The following is a 26,334-nucleotide window of genomic DNA, read 5'->3' on the forward strand; positions in this document are numbered from 1 at the left end:
GGAAAACTGTCCACTTTTACACGAAGTGCTGTATTCAGATTGGAATCACAATATTACTACTTGAAGAGCTCAGCCAGTGCCCCACTCCCAAAAGCTGGACTGAGGAAGATGGCTTAGTTGGTACAGTGTAGCAACATGTGTCGCTTGAAACAGATTTGTGGTTATCTTATTTTTCATCAATATGTTACTGAAAGTAGTTTTATCCTTATAAAAGGAGGATTTAGAACAGCCCAGCATAGAAGGGAGTGATGTAGTTCTTTCGAGAAAAAGTAAGTGAGGTACTGATGTGGGAAACAAAAGCAAAATAAAAAATTAAATTTCCTTATTGCCTACAGCCCATCAACAAATCCTTGAAACAAGCAGAGTGGCCTTTCTCTAGGAACTCAGCTGCCTCAGTGTTAATGCTTTGCTAGGGGCCAAAGACAATCTTAGCCCATTCCCCCAGGATCTTGTAGGTCTACTTTAACATATAAAAATTCCTTTGGAAACTTCCTTTATCCCTAACCCCCTAGATACATGTTGGCAGTCATTCCCCAAGTATATGATCCACTGATATATATATCTGAAGGGTCTTATAACTAGGGTTTTACTAGACAGTAATAAATGATCTTTTCCTAATAATAGCTAGCCGCCTCAAGGTCCTAGAAACCCTGCTTCTAAAATTCCTTAGAGACTTGTGCTTTCCCTAACCAGCTCCCAACTTGGAAGTACATAATCAGCCACTCCTCATGACCCCAGTACAACTCTTTCTGCCCATAGGTCCTGTCCCCATGCTTTAATAAAACTAGATTTTTGCCTCAAAGATGTCTCAAGAATTCTTTATTGGCTGCTGACTCCAAACCCCAACATTTTCTACATCAAGTACCTCAAGATAGAGTAATCAGCTATGGTGAAGGTAAGTGTTTAGAGCTGTGAATCTGGAAGTTTACAGAAATCATGTCCACCTTGAGACTAAATTCTGCCATGAATCTTCACCAGAAAAGTGCCTGAATTTGCTGGAAATGGATAAACATGTAGAACTGAGTGATAATGAAAAATCTGCTTTTCAGCCAAGCTTATAGAATCTACCTTAAACAGTACTCAAAAGCAAATTTAAAGCCAAAGCACATATATTTAAAGTGAAGAAAGACTGAAAATATATGTGGCAAATATCCACTATAATAATTTAGGTAGGATAGAAGGGAGGATTAATAAAGATAAGAGTAGAAATCAATAAAGTAAAAAACAGAAAAAACAATAGAACAGTCAGCTGAACCAAATGTGAATTTGTCCAAAGGACTAGTAGATATGCCTCTGGAAAAACTGACCCAGAATAAAGAGAAATGCACAAATAAAATGAACTGAATATGTCCTTTCAATATGGTTAAAATGGTGAATTTCATGTTATATGATTTTATCCCAATTAAAAAAAATTTGGAATGAAAAATATAACTATGAGATATAACTATGAATAGAGTACAGAAAATCATACCATTTGATATGATATCTACTAATTGACTTAAAGTACCCCATTAAGGGACACCTGGCAGACTGTTTGTGGAGCATGGAACTCTTCATGTCAGGGCTCTGCGTTCAAGGACCACATTGGGTGTAGAGATAACTTAAAATCTTTAAATGGGGAAGCCTGGGTGGCTTAGTCAGTTAAATGTCTGCGTTTGGCTTGGGTCATGATCCCAGGGTCCTAGCATCAAGTTCCACATTGGGCTCCTTGCTCGGAGGGGAACCTGCTTCTCCCTCTGCCTGCTATACCCCCTGCTTATGCCCCCACTCCTGAAAAATGAATAAATAAAATCTTTTAAAAAATGTTACAACTGAGCAACTTTTTAAAAAAACTTTTAAATAAATAAATAAAGTACCTTATTAAAAATGTGTGGGGGATTATAGATGAAACAAGATGTGCAAAGTGTTGATAATTCTTGACGCTGGGTGATGGGAACATGGGAGTTTACTAAACCATTTTCTATACTTTTGTGTGTGTTTGAAAAGTTCCATTAAAAATGTTAAGGAACATGGGGCGCCTGGGTGGCTCAGTGGGTTAAGCCGCTGCCTTCGGCTCAGGTCATGATCTTGGGGTCCTGGGATCGAGCCCCGCATTGGGCTCTCTGCTCAGCAGGGAGCCTGCTTCCTCCTCTCTCTCTGACTGCCTCTCTGCCTGCTTGTGATCTCTCTCTGTCAAATAAATAAATAAAATCTTTAAAAAAATGTTAAGGAACACATGTTTCCTGTCTTGCTAATTTTGGCCATTCTAACTGGTGTAAGGTGATATCTCAATGTGGTTTTAATTTGAATCTCCCTGATGTGTTGGAGGGGATGTGGAGAAAGGGGAACCCTCTTACACTGTTGGTGGGAATGCAAGTTGGTGCAGCCTCTTTGAAGAACAGTGTGGAGATTCCTCAAGAAATTAAAAATAGAGCTTCCCTATGACCCTGCAATTGCACTACTGGGTATTTACCCCAAAGATACAGAGGTAGTGCAAAGAAGGGCCATCTGTACCCCAATGTTTATAGCAGCAATGGTCACGGTCGCCAAACTGTGGAAAGAACCAAGATGCCCTTCAACGGACGAATGGATAAGGAAGATATGGTCCATATACACTATGGAGTATTATGCCTCCATCAGAAAGGATGAATACCCAACTTTTGTAGCAACATGGATGGGACTGGAAGAGATTATGCGGAGTGAAATAAGTCAAGCAGAGAGAGTCAATTATCATATGGTTTCACTTATTTGTGGAGCATAACAAATAGCATGGAGGACATGGGGAGTTAGGAGAAGGCATTTGGGGGAAATTGGAAGGGGAGGTGAACAATGAGAGACTATGGACTCTGAAAAACAATCTGAAGGGTTTGAAGAGGTGGGGGGTGGGAGGTTGGGGGAACCAGATGGTGGGTATTACAGAGGGTACGGACTTCATGGAGCACTGGGTGTGGTACAAAAACAATGAATACTGCTATGCTGAAAATTTAAAAAAAAGAAATTAAAAAAAATGTTAAGAAAAAATAAACTAAATTATTTGAAAGTTTAAGTAATTTGGTGATTCCTTAGACCTGAATTGATCACTAAATATTACATATTAAATTCTAGGGGTACCTGGAGGGCTCTGTTGGTGGAGCATGCAACTCTTGATCTTGGGGTTGTGAGTTCAAGCCCCATGTTAGTTGTAGAAATTACTTAAAAAGCATAAAATCTAAAAAACAAAAATAAAGTCTAGTAGCTCAGAGTCAAAGAGTATTTTAAGGATATTAAGAAATAAGGGTCCTAAATGTGAGCCAGTGCTACCAAAGTAGGTCATGTCATGGGCCAACTCCCCCTCTGTTTCCTGTGGAACATAGTTCTTCATGGAACTCTACTTCTAGGAATGTATCCTCAGGAAATAATTGGTCACATGTGCCAACCTGTATGTGACTCAGGATATTCTTCTCAATAGGTTTATGATAGTGGAACATCAGAAACATGAATATACAGATGCTGGTTCAACAAACCATGATTATAAGCAAATAATTGGATATGATACAGATATGAAAAATGATCTATTTAAACATCTTGGACCTCATTTTTTTGGTTTGTAAAAAGGAAGAAAGAAAAAAGAGGTTGTACTCCTCAGCTAGTTTTATGAGGTCAGCAAATCTTTGATACCAATATCTCCCATCCAAGTACTAACCAGGCCCGACCCTGCTTAGCTTCTGAGATCAGACGAGATCGGGCGCTTTCAGGGTGGTATGGCCGTAGACCAATATCTAACAAGGACTTTAAAAGAAGGGAAAATTACAGGCTAATATCTCTTATGGAAAAAGATACAAAAATCCTAAACAAAATATTAGCAAATTGAATCCAGTTAGGTATGTAACAATTATCATAAATCAGGATCAAATAAATCAGGACCTGGCCCCTGGGTGGCACAGTAGTGAAGCATCTGCCTTCAGCTCAGGTCCGAATCCCAGGGTCCTGGAATCCAGCCCCACATCTGGCTCCCTGCTCAGCAGGGAGTCTGCTTCTCCCTCTGCCCCTCCCCACTGCTCTTTTGCAGGAGCACTCTCTCTCTCAAATAAATAATCTTTTTTAAAAATTAAAAAAAAATCAGGACCAAGTCCAGGAATGCCTGATTGTTTTATTATTAGAAGACCAAACAATGTAATTTAACATATTAAGAGAGAAAAGGAAAAAAAAATGTGATCATCTTAATAAGTACAGAAAAAGCATTCAATAATGTTCAACATCCATTGAAGATTTTAAAAACTCTTAGTAAATTCGGAATGGAAGGAAATATCTTTACTCTGATAAATTGTATACCAAAACCTGTAGCCAGTGCCATGCTTAATGTTAAATTGTTGAAAGTGATCCTTTTGAGTTCAGGAATAAGACAAGGATGTTCCCCCTCACTACTTTTGTACTCTAGGTCCAAGCCAGTGCAGTAAGACAAGAAAAAGAAATAAAATGAATATGGGTTGGAAAAGAAGTAAAATTATTATTTGCAGATGATATGCTTGGGTATGCAGAAAGTTCTAAAGAAGCTGTAGATAAAAATTTACAATCATTCAGAGGGATTAGTAAATCAGTATACAAAATCAGCATCAAAAGATCAATTAGATTTCTATATACCCTCAATAAACACTGAGAAAATGAAATTCAAACAATATATTTACAAAAGCATAGAAAATCAAGTACCTTGAACTAAACTTAATAACAGATGTGTAGGGGCACCTGGGTGGCTCAGCCATTAAGTGTCTGCCTTCGGCTTGGGTCATGATACCTGGGTCCTGGGATGGAGCCCCACATTAGGTTCCCTGCTCAGCGGGAAGCCTGCTTCTCCCTCTCCTACCCCCCGCCTCCCACTTGTGTTTCCTTTCTTACTCTCTCTGTCAAATAAATAGATAAAACCTTTAAAAAAATAAACGAATGTGTAAAACCTTAAGTGAAATTTATAAAGCTTTATTGACAATATCAAGTATTTGTGAGTATGTGGAGCAAAAGTACCCCCTTTTAAAAATTATGTTCAGTTAGCCATCATATAGTACATCATAAGTTTTTGCTATGGTAATGGGAACTCTTAAACACTGATGGTGGAAGTGGCCATTGGTACAACTTTGGTAGACAGTTTGGTAGTCTCTAGCGAGGTTGAAAGTACACATATGCTACAAACCAGATTTCACTCCTAGGTGTGGGGTGCTCTGATCCAAAGGGGGCTGTCAGGTGTGGGCAGTGAAAGAGTTTACCCAAGGCAGAACAAAAGGGATAGAAGTTTATGAAATAAATCACAAGGGGGGAGAGGAAAGGACAGCAAAAGAGAGATTGTCTGCAACTAGGCTGTGATGAGGTGCTCCAGTTATAGGGTGGAGTAAGGGAGGATGAGGACTTATAGAACTTTCCCTTTTTTGGTAATCTTAGGAACTGTGCCTGGCTGTAGTTGGTAAATTAGGACCCATGGCTATTTCCAGGTGGGTTAGTTAATGAGCCTGTTTGCATTCAGCTCGGCGGGTGGTTGCAGTCTTGGGCCCTTTTGCCTTGCTCCAGTTTCCCTTGCTCAAGCCTATTGCCTTGAAATATATACCCTATGTGCACCAGGAGACAGAAAAAAAGATGTTCATAGAAACATTTTTCATAATTGCCCCCAAACTGAAAACAACCCAAATGTCCATCAACAGCAGAATGGATACTTTCTCATAAATTCCTAGAATGGAATGCAATAACGCAATGCTGAGAATGATGGACTAATGCTACATGCAAAAAAGTTGAATCTCAGAAACTTAATCTTAAGGACAATGAGCCAGATAGAGGATACATGCATTATAGTTCTATTTATATAAAGTTCTAAAACAAAACAATGGCATTTGGAGATTCATATTTGAGTGGTAAAGCTCTAGAGAAAAGCAATAATAATAATAATAATAATAGCCGTAACTGTCATGAGAGTGGTTTGATGGGTAAGGATTTCCTGAGTATGGCAATATTCTATTTCTTGATCTCTGTGGTGATTTGCCTTATAGTAATTTGTTAAGCTGTATATTTACACTTTATGCATTTTCTGTTTTTTCCCCCTTAAGTAAGAATGTCTTAGAACCTGAAGATAATATTAGGATCTATCTCAGGATTTATTCTGAGAATGAAATGATGCCATGTAGAGTTCTTAGAATATGCCTGGCACTTTGTAAGACTTTAATAAATGTTAGCTATCGAAACCCAACAGAACACTGCTGTTATTATGGTTTTTCTTATTTGTTGCCAGGACTTCTCAGCTTGCTGTTTCTCTTTTATTTCTGTTAATGCTGTCTTCTGAGTTATTGGTGTTTCCTTTTTCACTTTCATCACTCTGAACTCAGAAATCCCTCTCCAATCCAGAGATCAAATAAATATTTATTTTCTTGCAGAATTAAAAGGGGTTGCCTTTGAATGTTTGATCCTTTTAATTCTTTCAACAACATATATTATTTCAGAATTTGTACATAATTGCACAAAATCTACATTTATTTTTCAAATTGACCTGAAATTCATATTTAGTGTCATAATGAGGGAAAGCAAACTGTTCCTTTTTTCTAATGTGGTAGTGAAGTCTCCCTAGCACCACTAATTGTACAATTAATCCCTCCCCCACGGATTGCTGCTGTTTTCTCCTCTTGCATATGTTAAATTCACAACTATTTGTACCTAAAGCATAGGCAGGAAACAACACAGTGCTTGAAAAGAATGTAATAATGCAACTGAAGACCGGGGAGGGGGTAGTTGTCAGGCAGCAGGAGGTCTGGCTGCAACCCAGCAGGAAAGAAAAAGGTAGAAAAAGCCTCCTTTCTGTCAAACCAAAGTTCCTTAGAAGATTCCATCCTTGGGACACCTGGCTGACTCAGGTCATGATCCCAGGGCCCTGGGATGGAGTTCCAGGTCAGGCTTCCTGCTTGGTAGAGAGCCTGCTTCTACCACTCCCCATGCTTGTTCTCTACTGCTCTTTTTCTGTCAAGTAAATAAATAAAATCTTATAAATATTTTTTTAAAGATTTTATTTATTTATTTATTTATTTGACAAAGAGGGAGAGAGAGAGAGAGAGAGATCACAAGTAGGCAGAGAGGCAGGCAGAGAGAGAGAGAGGGAAGCAGGCTCCCCGCTGAGCAGAGAACCCGAGATGGGGCTCAACTCCAAGACCCTGAGACCATGACCGGAGCTGAAGGCAGAAGCTTAACCCACTGAGCCACCCAGGTGCCCCAAAATCTTTTTTTTTAAGATTTTATTTAATTATTTGTCAGAGCGAGAGAGGGAGAGAGAGCGAGCACAGGCAGACAGAATGGCAGGCAGAGGCAGAGGGAGAAGCAGGCTCCCTGCCAAGCAAGGAGTCTGATGTGGGACTCGATCCCAGGACGCTGGGATCATGACCTGGGCCGAAGGCAGCTGCTCAACCAACTGAGCCACCCAGGCGTCCCAAATCTTTTTTTTTTTTTTTAAAGAAGTTTCCATCCTTGTGTGTGACGCCCTTGTGTGTTCCATCCTTGTGTGTGACTTGCTCTTACGCTGTTTGGCTAAGCAATTCATATGTGTAAACCTTGGTCTTCTCAGGTGTCATGTGCAGATAGTAATAGCACCTATGTCAGAGGATGCTGTGTATGAGAACTAACTTCAGGAAGGAGCACTGGCTATGGAGTCAGCCAGAAGTCTCATCCCTGGCTCCACCACTAATTATCTGGCATGACCCTAGGTAGTTTCCTAATTTTCCAGCCTGTTTCCTCATCTGAAATAAGTGGCAATTACTAGTAATTGAATTAGGGGTGCCTGGGTGGCTCGGTCAGATAAACCTCTGCCTTTGGCTCAGGTCATGATCCCAGGGTCCCGGGATCAAGCCCTGATTTGGGCTCCTGACTTGGGAGAGTCTGCTTCCCTCTCCCTTTGCGCCCCCCCCAACACCTTGTGCCTTCTCTCTCACTCTCTCTCAAATAAATAAATATAATAAAAAAGCTTTAAAAATACTAATTGAAATAATGTCATCTAGTAAATTAGAGGGGTGCCTGGATGGTTCAGTCGGTTAAGTATCTGTTTTCCACTCTGGTCATGATCCCAGAGTCCTGGGATTGAGCCCCACATGGGGGGCCCCTGCTCAGTGGGCAGTCAGCTTCTCCCTCTCCCAATGTCCCCCTCCCTGGCTTGTGCTCTCTCTTACTCACTCTGTCTCTCTTAAATAAATAAATAAAATCTTTAAAAAATAATTTAAAAATAGTAAATTAGAAATAGTAACAGTAAGAGCTATCTTTTGGGGTTACTGTAATATTAAAGGGCTACTGCATTTAATGTGCTTGGCATGAGAGTATTTGGCACATAATAAGTTTTGAATAAATTGTAGTTGTGGTAGTTTTAATTTCTATTGCTGTTTAGGAAAGATCAGGAACAGAAAGAAGAAGATTCAGCAAGGGAGACTGAGAAGCAGGCACTGAAAAGATCTGGGAGGGGGAAACTATGAGATGGGTATCAAAGACCAAGGGAAAATAGTACCTAGAAGGAGGGGAATAATGCAGAGAAAGGTCATGCTGGTCTCTCCTGAAAAGAGACTCATTCCATCTCTTAGCAATTAATGAGAGTGAAGGGGAAAGGAAAAAAAAATTCTCAAATGAAGGCTATCAGACCCAAAATTCTCTAAAAGCCTTCTCTTGGCTAACTCCCTTAGTTTGATCTGAATGCCCAGATCCCCCAGGGAAAATACATATGTCCTGAATACTGGAAAAGCCAATGTTACACAAAGTGAAATAAAGTATCAGGTTTGCATCATTTGGGTGAAGTAAAAAATTCGGACAGTTTTAAGTGTACAGGATGAAGAGGAGGGTGGGGGAGGGAAGAAATGAAGATGAATTATAGAACAGGTTTGCAAAGCTGTGGTCTATATTGAACCCCCAAGCTAACACCCGTGAAAAGGAAGGCAGTGGTAGGTATCATATTCATTTTTCTTTTTCCCCTACCTGGTCCCAGAAAGAAATTATGACAGCATAAACTGTTTATTGGGATAAATTATTTCAACAAGCATTTATAGAGTAAAGCTGAGAAAAGGCCATACTTGAGTCTAGAATAGATGAATGGGCAGATCCCCTGCAAGGGAAGATTTAGAGAAAGGGAGGAATAAAGGGCTTATAGACCAAGAGTCAAGGAATGTTGGTGGCCTCTGTGGCTTTGGGGGCCTGAGTGTAGCTTCCTGTGGCCTGGGGGTGGGGGTAGAGTCTCTTTTGGCTCTGGAAAGAAGGAGGTAGCTGCCAGGGGCCCAGAAGTACCCACAGAGGGATGCAAGAAGTGGACCTTGTTGTTACAGGATTTATTTTCCTTTGGTGCCCATAGTTCTTGGTCATGCCTCTTCTGAAGAGGGAAAATGTAGGCCAGATGAAGAGTGGTGGGCAGCAGAGCAAAGTTCATTGAGCGATAGTAAAGTTTATTGAGTGATAGTAAAGTTTATTGAACCATAGTACAAAGCTCCCGAAGAGGGAGGGGACCTGAGAGGGCTGCCACTGGAGTTTCTGAGTCTATGGGATTCTTTGGGCTTGTTGGCGAGCTGTTTTAATCTGACTAACCCTCCATGCACCTGCCATACAATCAGGTTTTTGTCATCTACCTGTCACATGGGAAAGGGTGGAAGGCTCCTTCTAGGGTGGTGTAAAATCTTTTTAAGTGTGGTTTCCTCTTAGGGCAGGGGCCTCTTGTCCCTGCCTGCCTTTCTTCCAACTATCCTTCATCACTCATGAGCCTTTGCCCTGTCCAGTTCTCTGCTAAAGGGTCTGAGGCAGAAGGCAGAAGGACCCTCCCAGGTTAAGGAGGTGAAGCTTAAGGCAAACATGGGGTGCTAAGGTTAGGGGAAGGATGCTGGTAGAGCACAGGAGGCTGAACCTCCACCTCCCTCCATTGAGAGAGAGTGTGTGGCTTGTGGGGGAGGCCATGAGGTCAGATTATGGGGTCAGGGATGGAGCAGGAGCAGGAGCAAGGAGCCAGGGAGGAGTCTGGAGATAATTCTGGAAGGAGAAGCACTTCTTGGCAGGTTCTGGGTGTGGCAGCCCAGGGAAGGCTTCAGTGGGCTACTCACATTACCTGGCTTGTACCCCTCCCTGGAGGCCTGAGGCTGCACCCCTCTGTCCCTGTGGAGGGGTCATCAACTGCTGGAATAATTAGAGCCCCAAACACCTCCCTCCCCTCAGGACCACACAGCCCAGGGTTCTGGGTGAAAGCTCCAGAGTCTGCCATTCCTATCAGTCCTGATGTGAGCCCCCTGCCCTGTCAAGGTGCCCTCTCCTCTGCCTGTCTTCTCCTCTCCCTTCCCTCTACAGCTCTATGCTGCCTCTCCTCCACACACTGTCTCCTCCTGTGGCACACTCTGTCTTCTCAGCCCTATCTCCTCCCTGACAAACTCCCTCAGGTCTGCATTCATTCCACTCCCTACCTTAAATAAAATCAGCTGCCATCAACCTTGTCCTGCTCACGGGGATAGGAACCAATATACCTACGAAGAACAGGGAATCCCTAAGGACAGAGGGTCATTTTTTTAAAGATTTTATTTATTTATTTGACAGACAGAGATCACAAGTAGGCAGAGAAGGAGGCAGAGAGAGAGGAAGGGAAGCAGGCTCCCTGCTGAGCAGAGAGCCCGATGCGGGGCTCGATGCGGGGCTCGATCCCAGGACCCTGAGATCATGACCTGAGCCGAAGGCAGCGGCTTAACCCACTGAGCCACCCAGGCGCCCAGAGGGTCATTTTTTATCACCCTCCAATCTGAGGTCATGAGATGGGCAGGAGCAGGTATCCAGGGAAGTTCTTCTGTGATCTCTTTTTCCCTATTAATGTCCTCAGTTCTAAAAGAGCATGTGGGCTTTCTGATTCCCATATTTTTTCATACACCCTGGCACCCAGATGACTTTTCATCATTCCTTGGGTATTCCCATTTGTTGGAGCAGGACAAGGTTAGCTTTGACTCCTTGGGCTTCTTGGTGTCCTCTAGCCTGTAACCAGGGGGAGGCTTGGGAGGTGCTGAGCTTCCTGGTAATAAATTCTCATGAGTAGCTGCTTTCTCAGTACTGAGGGAGAAAGCAGAGGGTAGGTCAGCCCAAAAGACAGTCTTATTGATGCCACCAGCTGTTGTCCAGAAGCAAGAGCCACAGTCTAACGAATCTACTCTACTCCTTCCCAAAATGAATAGGAATGGAACTCCTGAAATACCCATTTCCCTTTTTTGCCCCCACCCCTGTCCATCAACACATTTCTCAGGATACCTTAGAGAAGAAAGCATTGCAATATTAACTAGTGGTTGCAGATTTGACCCTGACCTAAGAGACAGGTCAGTTGTGATAAAGGCCTTTTTGGGAGAAATTCAGCCCATTTCAGCTTCCCTTTTCTTCATCTGTAAATGAGGTTGATTAAAAACTCTATTTCACCATATGACCTTCCCCCACTAAAGCTTCTATATTTGATTCTTATTCATTTTTCCTCTATATTCCTAAAAGTAACATCACACACAGAGACATTGAACTTGATGCTTATATATATTCATTGACACAGAACTCCACAACATATATTGTGGAAGAGCACTTATATTTGATCACTTATCTATACATATATCTATCTGGGTACACATTTACAGAGAAGTATCCAGAAGGGCACTCTTCAAAGGGCTGACAATGTTTATAAAAGGATGGAGAGTTTCCAGTAATTTGTATTTTCCTTCATTTTGTGAAGGTTTAACAGAGTTATATTCCTTTCATTAAAAGAATAGTCATCAAGGAAATGGACACACACACAGAATAGACCCTTAGGCAGACAGAGGAGGGAGCAGGGACAGAGCTGGGACCATCCCCTCCATTTTGGTGGCATCTTTTCTGCCCAAAATAAAACCACTTTGTGTATTAATTAATGCAGACAGAAGTCTACTTCTCCCCACCCTGCTGTTTTTCCCACATGAATACAGTTGATGCTTCACTTAGGGCTCATTCTCATACCTTACTAAAGGCCCAGAGAGGTCCTCGTGTTTGCCAGGAACCTCTTTTGACTTCTCCTTCTCTGTATGTGTCAGCTCCAGCAGGGTGATGACGAGATTCTCAATCACCTGGGCCTTGTTGCTCTCACTGTTACAGGCTTCCTTTGAGTGGCCCTCCTCACCACAATATGAACATAAGATTGTGTATTTTCATTTCCTGGCTCTACACACATCCCCAGGACCATTATTCTTATACCCAGAACCCCCACTGGTGCAAGGAGATTGAGCCCGGGAACTGTTGGTGCAATCAATGACCAGTATCGGATCAAGAAGTCTGGCCCTGCCTCTGAGGGGTGGGGCTTCCGGGGATGTAAGTAGAGGGTCCTGAGACTCCACCAGGATCACATCCTCATCTGAGTCATCAAGGGTATCATCTACCTCTATTACGTTGCAGTCAGTGCCACTGATTGCGATTGGCTGGGGGCCCTGAAATACTACAGGGCTTGCGGCCCTCTCCAAGATTACCTCAGACCTCTTGGGTCGCTTTGGTGTCATAAAAGTGTCATTCCAATCCTCTCCCTCCCTTATCATCTTGATTAACTCCAAGAAACTAGGAAGATGATCCTGATCATTTGCATATATCCTGAGAATATGTTTCAGCCTAAAGTGCAGGTCCCTAATTCGCTCAGCTCCTAAAAGGAGCTGCTGCAGGTGAGTCTGATTGGCATCTTTCTGAGCTATGATCCCTGCCTGAATAGCATTCTGAAGCTGCACTTCCAAACAGATCACATAAAGGAAGGCTTTCTCCCCTTGTGCGTGCAGAGTGTTAAAAAATTTACCATGAGTGGTGACACTGCTTTCAGATTCCCCAAACACCAGTTTCATCGCCCACAAGAAATCAGCCACACTTAGATTGGGGTTGGTGGCCTGGAGCAAACGCATTACCTCCCGGGCCGGATCCCTAACTGTTTTCATTAAGCGTTTGAGCTTTTCCTCCTCAGACATGTTCCAATCAGGCAGGACCCCATTGACTTGGATCAGCCAGTTTTCAAAGGTTTCTTCCCCTTGGGCTGGTACCACTCTCCCGAAGAACAACTTCACATTTCTTTCTGCCATGTGGACCTTTAAAGGACCAAGACTCCTCCCCAGGGACCTCAAAATTGAAGGGGCCCAAGGTGGCAAGGGTGTGTTTTGCCACAGCTGTTACCCACTGGTGCAAAGATGCTAGCCATGACGGATGACGGTCGTCTATCTGAATATAACAAGATGCTCAGACTTTTTAGAAAAGCCTAATCTATAGGAGGAAGCAATGTTCCCGGGCTCTGCCTTCCTTGTCTCTCAATAGGGACTGTAAAGAAAAAGGGGGGAAAAAGGTCAATAAGGCAGTAGATTGCAGGGAAGGGGTCTGCAGTCGCTTACTTTAATGAACACCCTGTAGTACCTTTTATATTTGTCCACTGACCTAAAAATAGCCTGCAGGAGACTGGCAATTACAACTTTTCTCGAGCTACCAGGGGTCCTCCTGCTAGCAGGGTTCCTTTCAGAGTTACATCCATCCCTTCTGGCCAGTCTTCCAGGAGGGAGGGCAACTGTTGCTTTGAATTCTAGGTGAAATAGTGTGTGTGGAGCTGTTGTTGGGCTCTCAGAATAAGAGTGCAATGGTCTAAATCTCATAGATTTGTGATAATAAAAGGTAATAAGATACCCTTGTCATTGTGTGTCAACTATACTCATATATAAAAAAAATTAAAGATATCTGTTAAACTCACGTTTCAGATCTCAACCACACACCCTTTTCAAAAGTTTCTCCCCTTATTTCTCGGATTATAAAACATAAGCTTGGAAACAAGTGCACCCCTTTAATTCACTTCCAGCGTCTGCAGCAGGTGCCTTCCGTGAAAAAGCTCGCCTTCGGAGTAGGTCGACCTCTGTCCACTGGGGTTGCAGATCCCAGCCCTGATCTCCGTTCAGTGGGGTTTGCAGATACCAGTCCTCAGGGCGTCAAGGCTGTGTCGGTCCTGTAGGATAGGGCAGAGAAGGGAAGGGTCAGAAGCAGCCTCATCCCTCGTCCCACTCCCTTTCCCTACCTGCACCCCCAGCTCCGCTGTAGCTAGACAGGAAAATTCCATCTCCCAACTTCAGACAGAAAATTCCCTCTCCCACCTTCTGAATACAAGTCAAAGTGACCCCTTCCATTACATGTCCCCTGGGGAATTGTTGGCCTACCAGTTCTGCAATCAGCTGCACAGAATTCAAGTTCCGATTTGGCTTTGATGGCCTGCCACGGAGAAAGGGAGTAAGAGTTGGACACGCACCCCCACATATTCCTCCCCAGGAAGAGATGGGGAAATGCAAAGGGGATTCAAGGCAGACAGCTTGGGATCATCTCCTCCTTGTCCCTTACGACCCCTCCCTAAAAACGTCCCCCCTTTCAATCCAGGCAAATCCTACCCATTTGGCAGCACCCAGGAAAACCCTACCTCCTCCCTCGGCGCAGCGGGGCCATGGGAGTGCTCCTTCCCCGGCCTCGCAGTTCTCGATTCCCCAATTGGGGAGCCGCCCAGTACCGGTGGAGCTTCCCCCTTCCTTTCTGCGCGCCCAGTAATCGCGCCCCGCAACTCTTTACCCCGGCTTTTAAAAAAAAATTTTTTTTTTTTTAATCTGTGCTGTGCTGGCAGGCAGCGGATGCTCCGGTGTGGACAGCTGCGGATGCTGCCCTTCCAGTCCCCGCAGCCCTGTAGAGGAAAAGGATGACGCCTTCTCCGCAGCTGAGCTAACTGGAGCTGCCGGATGGAGCTGCACCGCACAGCCGCCCAGTCAGGGGGTAGCCTAGTCAAGGCTGCACGGTTCCCACGGCAGCCGCGGCCGCTCCCGCCCACCGTCTGAGCCCTCCCAGCAGCCGCCGCTTCAGTTTGCCACTGCCCATTGTCACAAAAGAGCTTGATGAGCGGGGCGGCGCGGCCAATCAGCGGGGCGCGGGGGCGACCTCCCCCTCAGCCTCGGGCCCCGAGGCCATTGCTAGCAAAAAGGGGGAGCGGGCCGACTGGGGCTGCGGCACTCGGGCGCGGGAGCCAGCGCGGTGTCAAGTGCAGCTCAGACGCACCGACCAGGCCGATTTGCATTTTACCCGTGAGTTTGCTGTTTCCTCTTCTCTTTCTTTCTCCCTCACCCCTTCCATCTCGACTCTCCTCCCTCCGCGCTTTGAGACCGGATGCCTTAAACACGAGGTGGGACAGAAATCAAGTGAACAATAAAAGCCCCTCACGTTTGTATAGGGGAAAGGGGAGAAAGCATTTACTGAGCACTTTCTGCAGGCGAATGCGCTTGCCCGGACGTCTCATATATTCTTCTCTGCAGCCCCGCAAAGGAGGTAGCGGTGTGCGGGTTTAACAGAGAGGGCACTTCACCACTCAGGCAGTGGGGTGAGGAAGGGCAGAGCTAAGAGATCACACCCAAGTCAACACATCCGATTTCAAAGGCCTCCCCTTGTAAACACGCCTTTTTACTCTCAGATTGAGGGTTAGTAGAGAAAAGCCAAAGTGGAGATGGGATGGGGCTATTTGGAACTATATAGAATTAGTGAGCAAGGACTATTAATCTCCATTGTACAGATGAGGAAACAGAGAGGTTCGGTGTCTTGCCCAGCATCACACAGCAAATAAGTTTCAGCATCCGATTTTGCATCCAAGCCTATTATTTTAATGTTAACTATTTGCCCAGCTGAACTGCCTACTGAGTATTTTTACGTTGGTGGTCTCAAACCCACCAGCAGTCTTGGCAGGATGGGAGTGTTGAGTGAGAGTGGTTGGGGGAGGCAGAAGGGAGTAGGGAAAAGAGCCTTAGGCAACTTTTGCAGGAACCATTGTACAGAAGAGGAGACTAATGCACTTTTCTTTCTCATTTTACACCATTTTTATACTACAGTAAGCTGCCAGTTTATTAAAAAAAATTCTACAGCTTATGAGCTCGAAGGAAACAAGGCTCAGAGGTGAAATGACTTGCCTGAAAGTACAAGGCGGAGCCAAAATTTGGATCAAATCTCTCTGACACTAGAACCCATGCTATTAACCAGAGTATGGGTACAAGACTGGCTGCCTCAAAATCATTTTGGAAAGCTTGTTAGAAAGGCAGATTCCTGAGCTCTACCTCTGGGGGGATTCAGATTTATTAGGACTAGGGGTGGGGAGTGTGATTTATATTTGTAACCAGTGCTGTAGTTAATTCTGAGGTGTAGAGAAGTTTATGAATCACTGCTGGAAACACATCACGCTGAGGGTAATAAGCAAATGGCCTGCTGCCAATATATCTGGCCACACAGCACATCGGTAATGACACGTAACTCCACTGAGCAGAGGTTCCTACCTAGGGTCCTTTCTGAAATCGTTTACAAAGAATTTGGACTCTGCGTATTTTTCTGAGTTCTTAGTTTTGGAGATTTTCAAGGAAGTCTGTGGCCCAGGAGTGGTTTAAGAATCATTCCCCTGTCATCTTTCTTGGTAACATCTTCCTCTGTCAACTTGCACTTCAGGAAGAAGTATGAGAAATGAAACAGTTTGACCTAACCCCTGATCCCCAGCTTTCTACTGCTGATACAGCTCTTTCATTTCCTGGCTTGAGGACAGGTTGCTAGGTTGCCCTTCTGTGAGCTCTTGAGGGGACCTCTCCTTTGCTGGATTTGGCATCACTGGCCCCAGAGCAGGAGCAACTCCATGGAAACGGCATGCAGGGCTGTCCTGCAGGGCTGCCAGCTTGAATGGGCTGTGATGCCAGTGGCTGGGAAACCGTCTCTATATTCTATGACTTCTGGTTCTTGGAGAGCAGGTCTTACTTTTCTGATGTAAATTGTGGTTAAAAGGTCCCCTGCAGGGCCTGTTCTGGACTCCTGATGCTTGCAAGCAAATGAACAATCTAACTGCTGTTAGGTTCATTTTCAACCTGCCAAGGTACTTCTCCTGATGCTCTTTTCTGCCTTCTCGTTTGACAAACCTGATACCTGGGGTTCCTTGAAGTAAACACTTCAAATTTGGAGATGAGGACTTTTATCTGAGGACTGTGGCCTTTCTTTTGTGGATGGGACAGTGTGGGGTAGGTGGTGGAGGCTGGAGGGTGTGGAAGGTAGAGAGAAGGCTCTCCTCACATGGTTGGGGTGATGCCGGCAGTAGCTCTTGGGTTTCCTTCAGAATTTTGCTTCTGCTCCCCAATGCCATGACATCTGACCCTGAGTCTCAGCAGATTCTTGTCCTATGTTTAAATTAGCTTCTCTGCCAACTGAGGTGATCTGCAGCTGGTGGGGATGGGATCAAATAGGACAAAGAATAGATCCTAGAGTTCTGACCACCCCCCCTCAAAAAAAAGTGAAAGGAAATGGATTGTGTAAAGGTGTCTGGATTGGGCCCTTCAAACAAAGCGAGGATCTCTTTGGGCAAGGCTGAGAGGAGGATTTGCTAAGCTGGCTCCACTTGGATACAGAGCATCCCTTATCTCTGGCTTCATGTATGGGAGCGTGTTCCAATTCATGGCTCTAATGAGACCACATTTTCCAATTTCAACAAAGAAACCTTAAAAGCCTGAATGTTAGGGAGATAAAGCTTTTCAGCTGAAACAATAATAGTTTTCCTTGGCTGCCTGCCTCCCCTGTGCCGGGAACTTTCCATCTGTTATCTCATTTAAGCTTCTCAGCAGCTCTGTTAGACATTGTTACTCCATTTTGAAGGCAGGGAACCTGAGTTTCCTGGAAGTTAAGTTACCTGTATGAGGCCACACAACTTAGAAGTGGAGACTGGGGACTCTAGCCCTCTTAGGGCTGTCAATCTCCAAAGCCCATTAACAAATTTGCTCTGCTGTCTCCCAAACAAGCAATTTAAAATGAACTCTGCAAAAGACCCAACCCAGTATGTTAGACTGATTTCAACCTTTAGAAAAAAGTGTGGTTGCAATCTAACCTTTCTTTCTGGGATCTCTTTTTTAAATGAAACTACTAATATAATTTAAGGAGCAATTTATATACTGAGTACTGTGCTAAGAATTTTATATGCTTCATCTCGTGCAAGCTTCATGACAGATAAGGATACTGAGGCTTAGAGAAGTGAAGAGACTTGGCCGAGGTTATATAGCTAGCAGGTGGAACAGGGAAATCCATACCCAGGGCTGTCTGACTCCAGAGCCTGTGTCTTTATGCTTTACCACATTGCAGTGGGGGAAGAAAATATGGCCCTTATTCTAAATCCACTTATCTCTGTCAGCCACAGCTCTATTTCCTTTCCAAGGCCTGCACCCAAAGCTGTATACCACTTATGCTTTTAGGTCTCTTGTGCCTTAGACCTCTTCCTCAGCCTAGAATGGCAGCCCTCACTCCTAATGAAAGCCTGCTCACTGATTAAGGATCAAGTCAGATGCCCCTCCTGGGAAGAATTTCTTGGCTGCTCCCTGTCTTTCTGCTCTGACCTTGATTAGTGTGCCCTTTATTTTGCCTTCCAGTATAGTTTAGCTCATTGATGACTGTCTGTTCCACTAGATCCCCAAGCCCTTGAATGCAGGTACCAAGTCCTGTTCATTTCTAGCTTCACAGTAATTTATGCACAAGTGATTTAGTAGCCGATCAGTAAGGGTTTGCGAGTTGACCAAAGACTGGTGGAGGGAGGTCATGAATGAACAGATAAACATGGGGCTGGATCTTGGGGTGGTCACACAGCTGACCATCTGGACTAGATGGGCCAGGGCAGTCTGAACCCCCCTGGGTTCACTTTGCTAGGCTATAGACATAGGAGCCACAACACGGGTTCTAGGGAGTAACTGCTCAACACTGACTCCTGACGCATTCTGTGGTCTATACTTCAGAATTCATGTCAAGGGGCCAGACCGTCCAGAGTTGTTTATAGAACATCTTTGCATTTGCAGAAGAAAAGTCTTCCCTGCCTCCCATGTGAACACAGGATTTGTTCCACCATACCTCTTCATCTGCTTCTGACTGATCTGAGAGTGTCCTGTAGGAACATGTGCTCTATGGAGACAGATGGTGAAGTCAGGAAGCATCTTTTTTTTTAATGCTTTTTATTGAGGCCACTATGGCATGGATGCTTAACCACTTTATCTCACTTTATTAATCTTTGCAACAAGCTTTGGAGGTAGATCTGTTGTGGCTATTTCATAACTAAAGACACAGAGAATGAGTGAAATGTCTTGCCTAAGGTCACACAACTAAGGGATAGAGACAGAATTCAGTATTGGATCTCTGCCCCCCACAAGCCTGGCATCATAACAGGAGAATACAGGGGGAAAAAGTAGATTCTCTTCCTCCCCCACAAAATAGGAAGAATTGCATTTTTAAAATGATGAATAGATATTTAAGCTAAGGCGTTTCTAAATTACTGTTCACCTTTAATTCCTGAAAATGATTGGCAAAAATGGCAGGAGGAATTGGAGATGGAAAAGCAAGATTCTGCTATCAAAAGTTAGTTCAAATTCCCCCAGGTCAGCCCCCAGTGACATGCAATATATGAGGATGCCTAGAGAGCATTACATCCCCTCAGCTCATTTTATACCTGAGATGGATGATCCTCCAAGATGTCAATGAATTTCTAAAGGTCATAAGGAAGTTGATAACAGAACTGGCACTTAGAAGGCTAGTCTGCCAAATTCTAGCCCAGTGTTTCCGCCAAGTCCACATGTCTTATGCAGTCAGTCAACACATGTTTATAGGTGACTCAGGAAAATGTGGAAATGTGGACCATTACTGCACTTTGAGGTAGAAGAGGGGACAAACATTTCCTTCACTACCCATCTTTAGGTGCAGGTCAGATTTGGAGGAAGAAGTTCCTTGGTAGTAGATCTGGGGAATGTTGGGAGTGCCTGTGGCTTTGGGGACCTGAGTAGAGCTACCTGTGGCCTGGGGGATGTGTGTGGGGGGGTCTCTTTTAGCTCTAGAGAGAAGGAGGTGGCCAGCTGGGACTCGGAAGTGCCTCCAGAGGGATGCAAGAGTGGGCCTCATAAGTGTTTGCCCTGTCCAGTTCTCTGCTAAAGGGTCTGAGGCAGAAGGCAGAAGGACCCTCCCAGGTTAAGGAGGTGAAGCTTAAGGCAAACATGGGGTGCTAAGGTTAGGGGAAGGATGCTGGTAGAGCACAGGAGGCTGAACCTCCACCTCCCTCCATTGAGAGAGAGTGTGTGGCTTGTGGGGGAGGCCATGAGGTCAGATTATGGGGTCAGGGATGGAGCAGGAGCAGGAGCAAGGAGCCAGGGAGGAGTCTGGAGATAATTCTGGAAGGAGAAGCACTTCTTGGCAGGTTCTGGGTGTGGCAGCCCAGGGAAGGCTTCAGTGGGCTACTCACATTACCTGGCTTGTACCCCTCCCTGGAGGCCTGAGGCTGCACCCCTCTGTCCCTGTGGAGGGGTCATCAACTGCTGGAATAATTAGAGCCCCAAACACCTCCCTCCCCTCAGGACCACACAGCCCAGGGTTCTGGGTGAAAGCTCCAGAGTCTGCCATTCCTATCAGTCCTGATGTGAGCCCCCTGCCCTGTCAAGGTGCCCTCTCCTCTGCCTGTCTTCTCCTCTCCCTTCCCTCTACAGCTCTATGCTGCCTCTCCTCCACACACTGTCTCCTCCTGTGGCACACTCTGTCTTCTCAGCCCTATCTCCTTCCTGACAAACTCCCTCAGGGTCTCAGATCTACACTCAGCATTCATTTCTTCTTGATCCCGAGTTGCCTTCATGTGTCCTGAATCCCCAGTTACCTCTCACCTATCCAACCACCTGCTAGCTCCCAACCTTTTTTGGGGTGGGATCAGTAGTTTGGCGCCCTTGAACTGTATCTTACCTCTAGTACAGGGCTTCTGAACCAATGATGATTTTGCTTCCTAGGGGATATATGGCAATGTCTGGAGATGATTTTGATTATAGTAGCTGGGCTGATCTCAACTGGTGCTACAGGCATTCAGTGAGTGTTGGCCAGGATGCTGCTAAACATTCTATGATACACAGGACCAGCAGCTACAACAAAGAATTGTCTGGCCAACAATGTCACATGTTGTCAAGTTTGAAAAATTCCTGCTCTATTATATTGCTACAGAACTATAAGGATAGGCTTGGAAATAGCTAGGTATGGAACATTTTGGGGCTGACCTTCCAGGAACAGTTACTCTTTCAGTTCCTCAACTGCAAAGGGAGGGTGGACAGAGCATTGCCATGATACAGCCAGGACACTGGCAGGATTCTGCAGACAGAGAGGTGAGGGAGATTCCTCAATCCCCACATTCACTACCAGCTTTTAGAGAAAGTATTGGAATACAACTTCTGAATGCCTTTCTGCCTCTCTGAGATAGTGCCGCTCTTTGGAAAGAGAATAGCAACTTATTGTTCTAGCAGTTTATCAAATGCAAAACTTCATGTGGTGAAAGTTGAGTGTAATAGGTTTTGGAGCCCTCTTTCCCTGGTTTTATTTTCTTCAATCACAAACCTTCTTTGAATATTAGAATATTTGATTTGTTGGTAAAACATGGTAGGGATGACTCGTTTCAGAAAAAAAAAAAAAAGAAAAAGAAAACTGCCTTTGTTTTAATTTGAGGTTGATGACTTCTTTTCTAAATAAACTCTTTTTTATTTTTTAAGATTTTATTTATTTTGAGAGAGATTGAGAGAATGAGTGGGAGGAGGGGCAGAGGGAGAAGCAGGCTCCCTGCTGACCAGAGAGGCTGCCATGGGGCTCGATTCCGGGACCCTGAGATCATAGCCTGAGCCAAAGGCAGACGCTTCACCGACTGAGCCACCCAGGCACCCAAGCTTGTTGACTTCTTAAGAGTGTGCCTATTTCTCTGAAACTGGCCCAAAGCATTGCTTTTTTCCTTAGGTCCATGTTTCTTGGGGCTTTGTTTCTCACTAAGCAGTGAAAATGCCCCCAACAAATTTAATGGGTCAGTCTAACCTCTCTTTTTCCACTCTTGCCAGTATCTTCCATCTGTACCCAGTCGTCTTCAGCATGGAGAAACCGAACCACGGTCCTGGAAAGGAGCTGCAGCACAGGACACGAGTGGAGTCCCCAGGAAAGAAAAGCTGGCACTCCCAGGCCTATGCCCTTGGGGCCGTTTCCAACTTTGTGTCTACTTTTCTGACTTTCCCCATCTATAAGGTTGTGTTCCGGCAACAGATCCATGCCGTGGCAGCATCAGAGGCTGTGCGACAGCTTTGGCATGAAGGCCCTCAGTACTTCTACCGGGGAATATACCCACCTCTTCTCTCTAAGACATTGCAAGGAACTCTGTTGTTTGGGACTTATGATAGCCTGCTGTGTTCTCTCTCTCCCGTTGGGCCACACTCCCTGAGACACCGCTGGGCTGCAGGGCTCATGTCGGGTGTGGTGGAGGCTGTGGCATTGAGCCCCTTTGAAAGGGTGCAAAATGTGCTCCAGGATGGTCGCAAGCAAGCCCGCTTCCCCAGCACCATCAGCATTCTCAAGGAGTTCAACTCTTACGGGCTATGGGGGCGGCTGTCACTGGGCTACTATCGTGGTTTCTGGCCTGTCCTTCTGAGGAACAGCCTGGGGAGTGCTCTGTATTTTTCCTTCAAGGACCCCATCCAGGATGGCTTGGCAGAGCAAGGCCTGCCCCATTGGGTTCCTGCCTTAGTGTCTGGGAGCGTCAATGGAACAATAACCTGCCTAGTCCTGTATCCTTTGATTGTGCTAGTGGCCAATATGCAGTCCCATGTTGGCTGGCAGAGCATGCCAAGCCTGTGGGCCTCTGCCCAGGATGTGTGGGACACTCGGGGCCGAAAGGTGTTTCTGATCTACCGTGGAGGCTCCCTTGTCATCCTAAGGTCCAGTGTGACATGGGGCCTCACCACGGCTATCCATGACTTCCTGCAGAGGAGGTCTCATTCCAGGAAAGAGCTAAAGACTGACTAGCTGCAGGAAGTGTAGCTATGGCAACTTTGTTATCCTAAGCCTTCCCAGGTCGGTCTAAATAGCTTACTTCTTTGGCTTGGTTACCTACTACAACCATTCTTTAGCGTCTTTGAACTGCCAATGCATGGGAGAAGTTCCCAACTACCAGCCTGTTGGCACAAACAAAGCCCAACAGGGTTCCTTGGTCAGAAAGAGAAAGTCACTCCATCCTGTCCACAGTTTCAGCAGCCTTGGACCCAGGAGGCCCTTAAAAAACTTGTAACCTTGATGAAATGTCATTCCTTTAAGGAATTACTTGACAGTAAGGAGAAACATTGAAAGATGACCTTAGTTAGGCACTATGAGTTCTGGAATCCCTCTAGTTGTCCTTTGGACTGAACTTAGTGGAGGACCAGGGACTCCAGTTTCAAAGAACTAAGCTTGAGGCTTAGGATGTGGATTCCACAGAACTCCTCAGATGGCTGGCTACATTTCCATGATATTGTTCACTATCCCGACTGCCACCACTCTCACTTCTCAGGGCTGGGGGCTCTAGTTTCAGTCAGCTGGCAGCTGGGGTTGGAAACCCTAAATTAGACTTGCCTCAACTGATCAGCTGTCACAGGAACTGATGGAGCTGGATATAGGAGTGGAAAGAAGTATTGTCACTAGATGGGTGGAAAGAATAGACTTTGAAGGAAGAGATTTGATTGCATGAGAAAAATTTACTCTAGAAGGCTTTGTGTTATCTGGCAGGATATTTTTGATAGCAAGGCAAAAACATTGCCTAGAAACCACTTGAGTTCCTCTAGGAAATCTGGACGTGAAATGACCATATCTCTTCACAAATAATTGCATATTTTATTGCTGTGGATAAATACAGTCACTGTGACAAAAAGATCAGAAATCTTCGCCTGTCATTTGGAGCCATTCGACATATGGACCCCATATAACTTGCAGCATTTTATCACACCACTGCCACTGACATAGATCCCATACAAAGCGCTAAACTGGACTATTGTCCTCTCTCCAGACATGCCATGAACTTTCCCATGGCCGTGCTTTGGCCCACACAATTTCTCCACTTACAGTGCCCCTTCCTCACATGCCAGTTTGTAAAAAAATCCTTCCAGTTCCTCAAAGCCTAGCTCAGATGCCACCTTCTCTATGGAGACTCTTCTGATTTCCCACAACTGAATGCGACGTTAGTCTCTGGTGACCTCCCCTTTCTAAGAACACTGCATATATGGCACTGATTCCATTATGTCACTGAGTTCCTGTGACCCTGTGTTCTTGTTGGTGTTCTTCAATAGCTCCTACTAGACTGTAAAACTCCTTGAAAGCAGGGATTCTTGTATGCATTTAAAATCTCCCGTTGTGCCTAGGTGCTCAATAATGTTGGCTGAATTATTGAATTGATTATCAATCTGTGATATGATCTTTATCCTCAGGGTGCTGTCCCTTGTACATGAAAATAATGTTATTGACTCACCGTCAGCAAGACATGCCTTTGGGGTGTGGTTTTGTTTTCTTTTATTAGAGGATTTAGTTTTGTGCTAATGATAATGATGCTGCTGATGATAATAATTAATAATAATAATAAATGACTTTCAACTGGGACATTTGATGATTTTGTGTTATTGATGGCATCTTTGCTATGAACAATACCATAGGAACTAAAATTTCACAAACAGAAACATAGTACATAACTGTCCCATTCATTTCAACTCTGGAACTTTGAAGATTTCCAAGATGACATATGTTGCAGCTTTCCGTGTAGATGATTGTGATAATGACCTCCACTTGTACCTTCTCACCTAAGTGAATTTGTCATTTAAAATAATCTAATTATAGATTCTAGCCATGAGAATTCCTCACTTAATATCATAGAAATTAAAGACACAGCAGTAGGCAATATGAGATCAGAATGCTTTTGCCAGCAATGTCACTAGAAAATAGCTGGTCCAGAATAGCTGCAGATGAGTTCCTACATCTGGTCCTTGTGCAGACTTGGGTGGGGTAGGATGGTACTCTGGATGCAAGGACAGGGAATACACGGTCTGCACAAGGAAAGGAAAAATAGAATAGTTCTTTTTCAAGGCAAACTCATAAGGAAGAAAATATCTACAAAAATTCATAGCTTATAGCTGTGGGTTTTTAAAATATCTTTATTGGAGAGAGAGAGCACAAGCACGAGTGGGGGAGGGGCAGAAGGAGAGGGAGAAGCAGACTCCCCACTGAGCAGGGAGCCAGATGCCAGTCAATCCCAGGACCATGGAATCAAGACCTGAGCCAAAGGCAGACATCTGGCAGACACTTAATCCCTGAGCCACCCAGGTACCCCTATAGTTGTGGCTTTTATGCTGAAAAGGAGATAAACTACCATACTCCCCCATCTTTTAATCCAATAGATGCATTAATTTAGTTCCAAGTATGCTGTGGATTTCCATTTATGCCACTGTGTCAGCCCATGTCTCTTTCTCCATTTTAAATTCTTATTTAGAAATAATTTCAAGGGGCGCCTGGGTGGCTCAGTGGGTTAAGGCCTCTGCCTTCGGCTCAGGTCATGGTCCCAGGGTCCTGGGATCGAGCCCCGCATCGGGCTCTCTGCTCAGCAGAGAGTCTGCTTCCTCCTATCTCTCTCTGCCTGCTTCTCTGCCTACTTGTGATCTCTGTCAAATAAATATATAAAATCTTTAAAAAAAAAAAGAAATAATTTCAAGTTTATAGAAAAGTTTTTTATAGTCCAGAATGAATTTGGCTGTTTTTATTTTAAAAAGCACATCTGCTAAAAACAAGCAATGCAATTTTCCTCTGAATAATATTACAAATAACAAGATTTATATGATTCTGAGTGTGAGGTCAGTATCTTGGTAACATCATAGAAAAGTTGCCAACATAAGTCAAATATAAAGAACACCTATATATACTACCCAAATTCACCTACTATTAATATTTTAGCCCATTTACTTTATTGAGAACTCATTCCCCAGCTACATACACACACACACAATATTTTTCCCTGAACTACTCATGAATTACAATCTTAATATTTCTAGAGTCAATGTTTGTAGATTCAAATTACTTTTCAAAGACTGTGTTTTATCTCTTTGACAATGGCACAGTTACTGTATAGATGTTCCCCAAATTAACAGTGTCTCAACTTGTGATTTTTTGACTTTATGATGGTGTGAAAGCAATAGGTAATCAGTAGAAACTGCACTTTGATTTTTGAATGTATCTCTTCTGTGGCTAGTGATAGGTGGTAGATACTCTTATGAGCTGGGCAGCAGCAAAGAGCTGAGGCCACCAGTCACATAGCTGACCCCACACAATCAGGAGGGTAAACAATCAATACACTTACAACCATGATGTACCCACACAACCATTCCATTTTTCACTTTCAGTATAGTATTTAACAAATTACATGAGATAGTCAGCATTTTATTATAAAATGGGCTTTATATTAGATGATTTTGCCCAGGTATAAGCTAATGTAAGTGTGCACATTCAAGTTGAGCTAAACTATGATGTTTGGTAGGTTAG

General features: G+C 44.3%; 2 protein-coding genes across 3 annotated transcripts; one reads left to right on the forward strand and one right to left on the reverse strand.

The window, feature by feature from the left end:
- The first annotated feature begins 791 nt into the window (after window positions 1-791).
- On the forward strand, window positions 792-24,372 carry SLC25A53 (solute carrier family 25 member 53). Of its 2 annotated transcripts, none has more exons than XM_047716843.1 (2): window positions 792-895; window positions 21,855-24,372. In XM_047716843.1, the coding sequence occupies exon 2, from the start codon at window positions 21,886-21,888 to the stop codon at window positions 22,807-22,809; it is 924 nt and encodes a 307-aa protein (XP_047572799.1). In that variant the 5' UTR covers window positions 792-895; window positions 21,855-21,885; the 3' UTR covers window positions 22,810-24,372. The 2 variants fall into 2 exon arrangements, with proteins under 2 accessions (XP_047572799.1, XP_047572798.1); XM_047716842.1 differs by lacking the exon at window positions 792-895 and adding an exon at window positions 14,923-15,044.
- Window positions 11,528-14,790, reverse strand: ZCCHC18 (zinc finger CCHC-type containing 18). The gene is given in 3 exon segments (XM_047716841.1): window positions 11,528-13,114; window positions 13,117-13,933; window positions 14,396-14,790. Coding segments are annotated over 2 exon segments (1,227 nt in total). The 5' UTR covers window positions 13,148-13,933; window positions 14,396-14,790; the 3' UTR covers window positions 11,528-11,918.
- Window positions 24,373-26,334: the final 1,962 nt, after the last annotated feature.

Source organism: Lutra lutra, chromosome X (genome assembly GCF_902655055.1).
Source record: "Lutra lutra chromosome X, mLutLut1.2, whole genome shotgun sequence".
Classification (NCBI taxonomy): Eukaryota; Metazoa; Chordata; class Mammalia; order Carnivora; family Mustelidae; genus Lutra; species Lutra lutra.

Coding starts and splice junctions, on each gene's coding strand:
- SLC25A53 (XM_047716843.1), top strand. CDS start 21,886: ATGGAGAAACCGAACCACGGTCCTGGAAAGGAGCTGCAGCACAGGACA.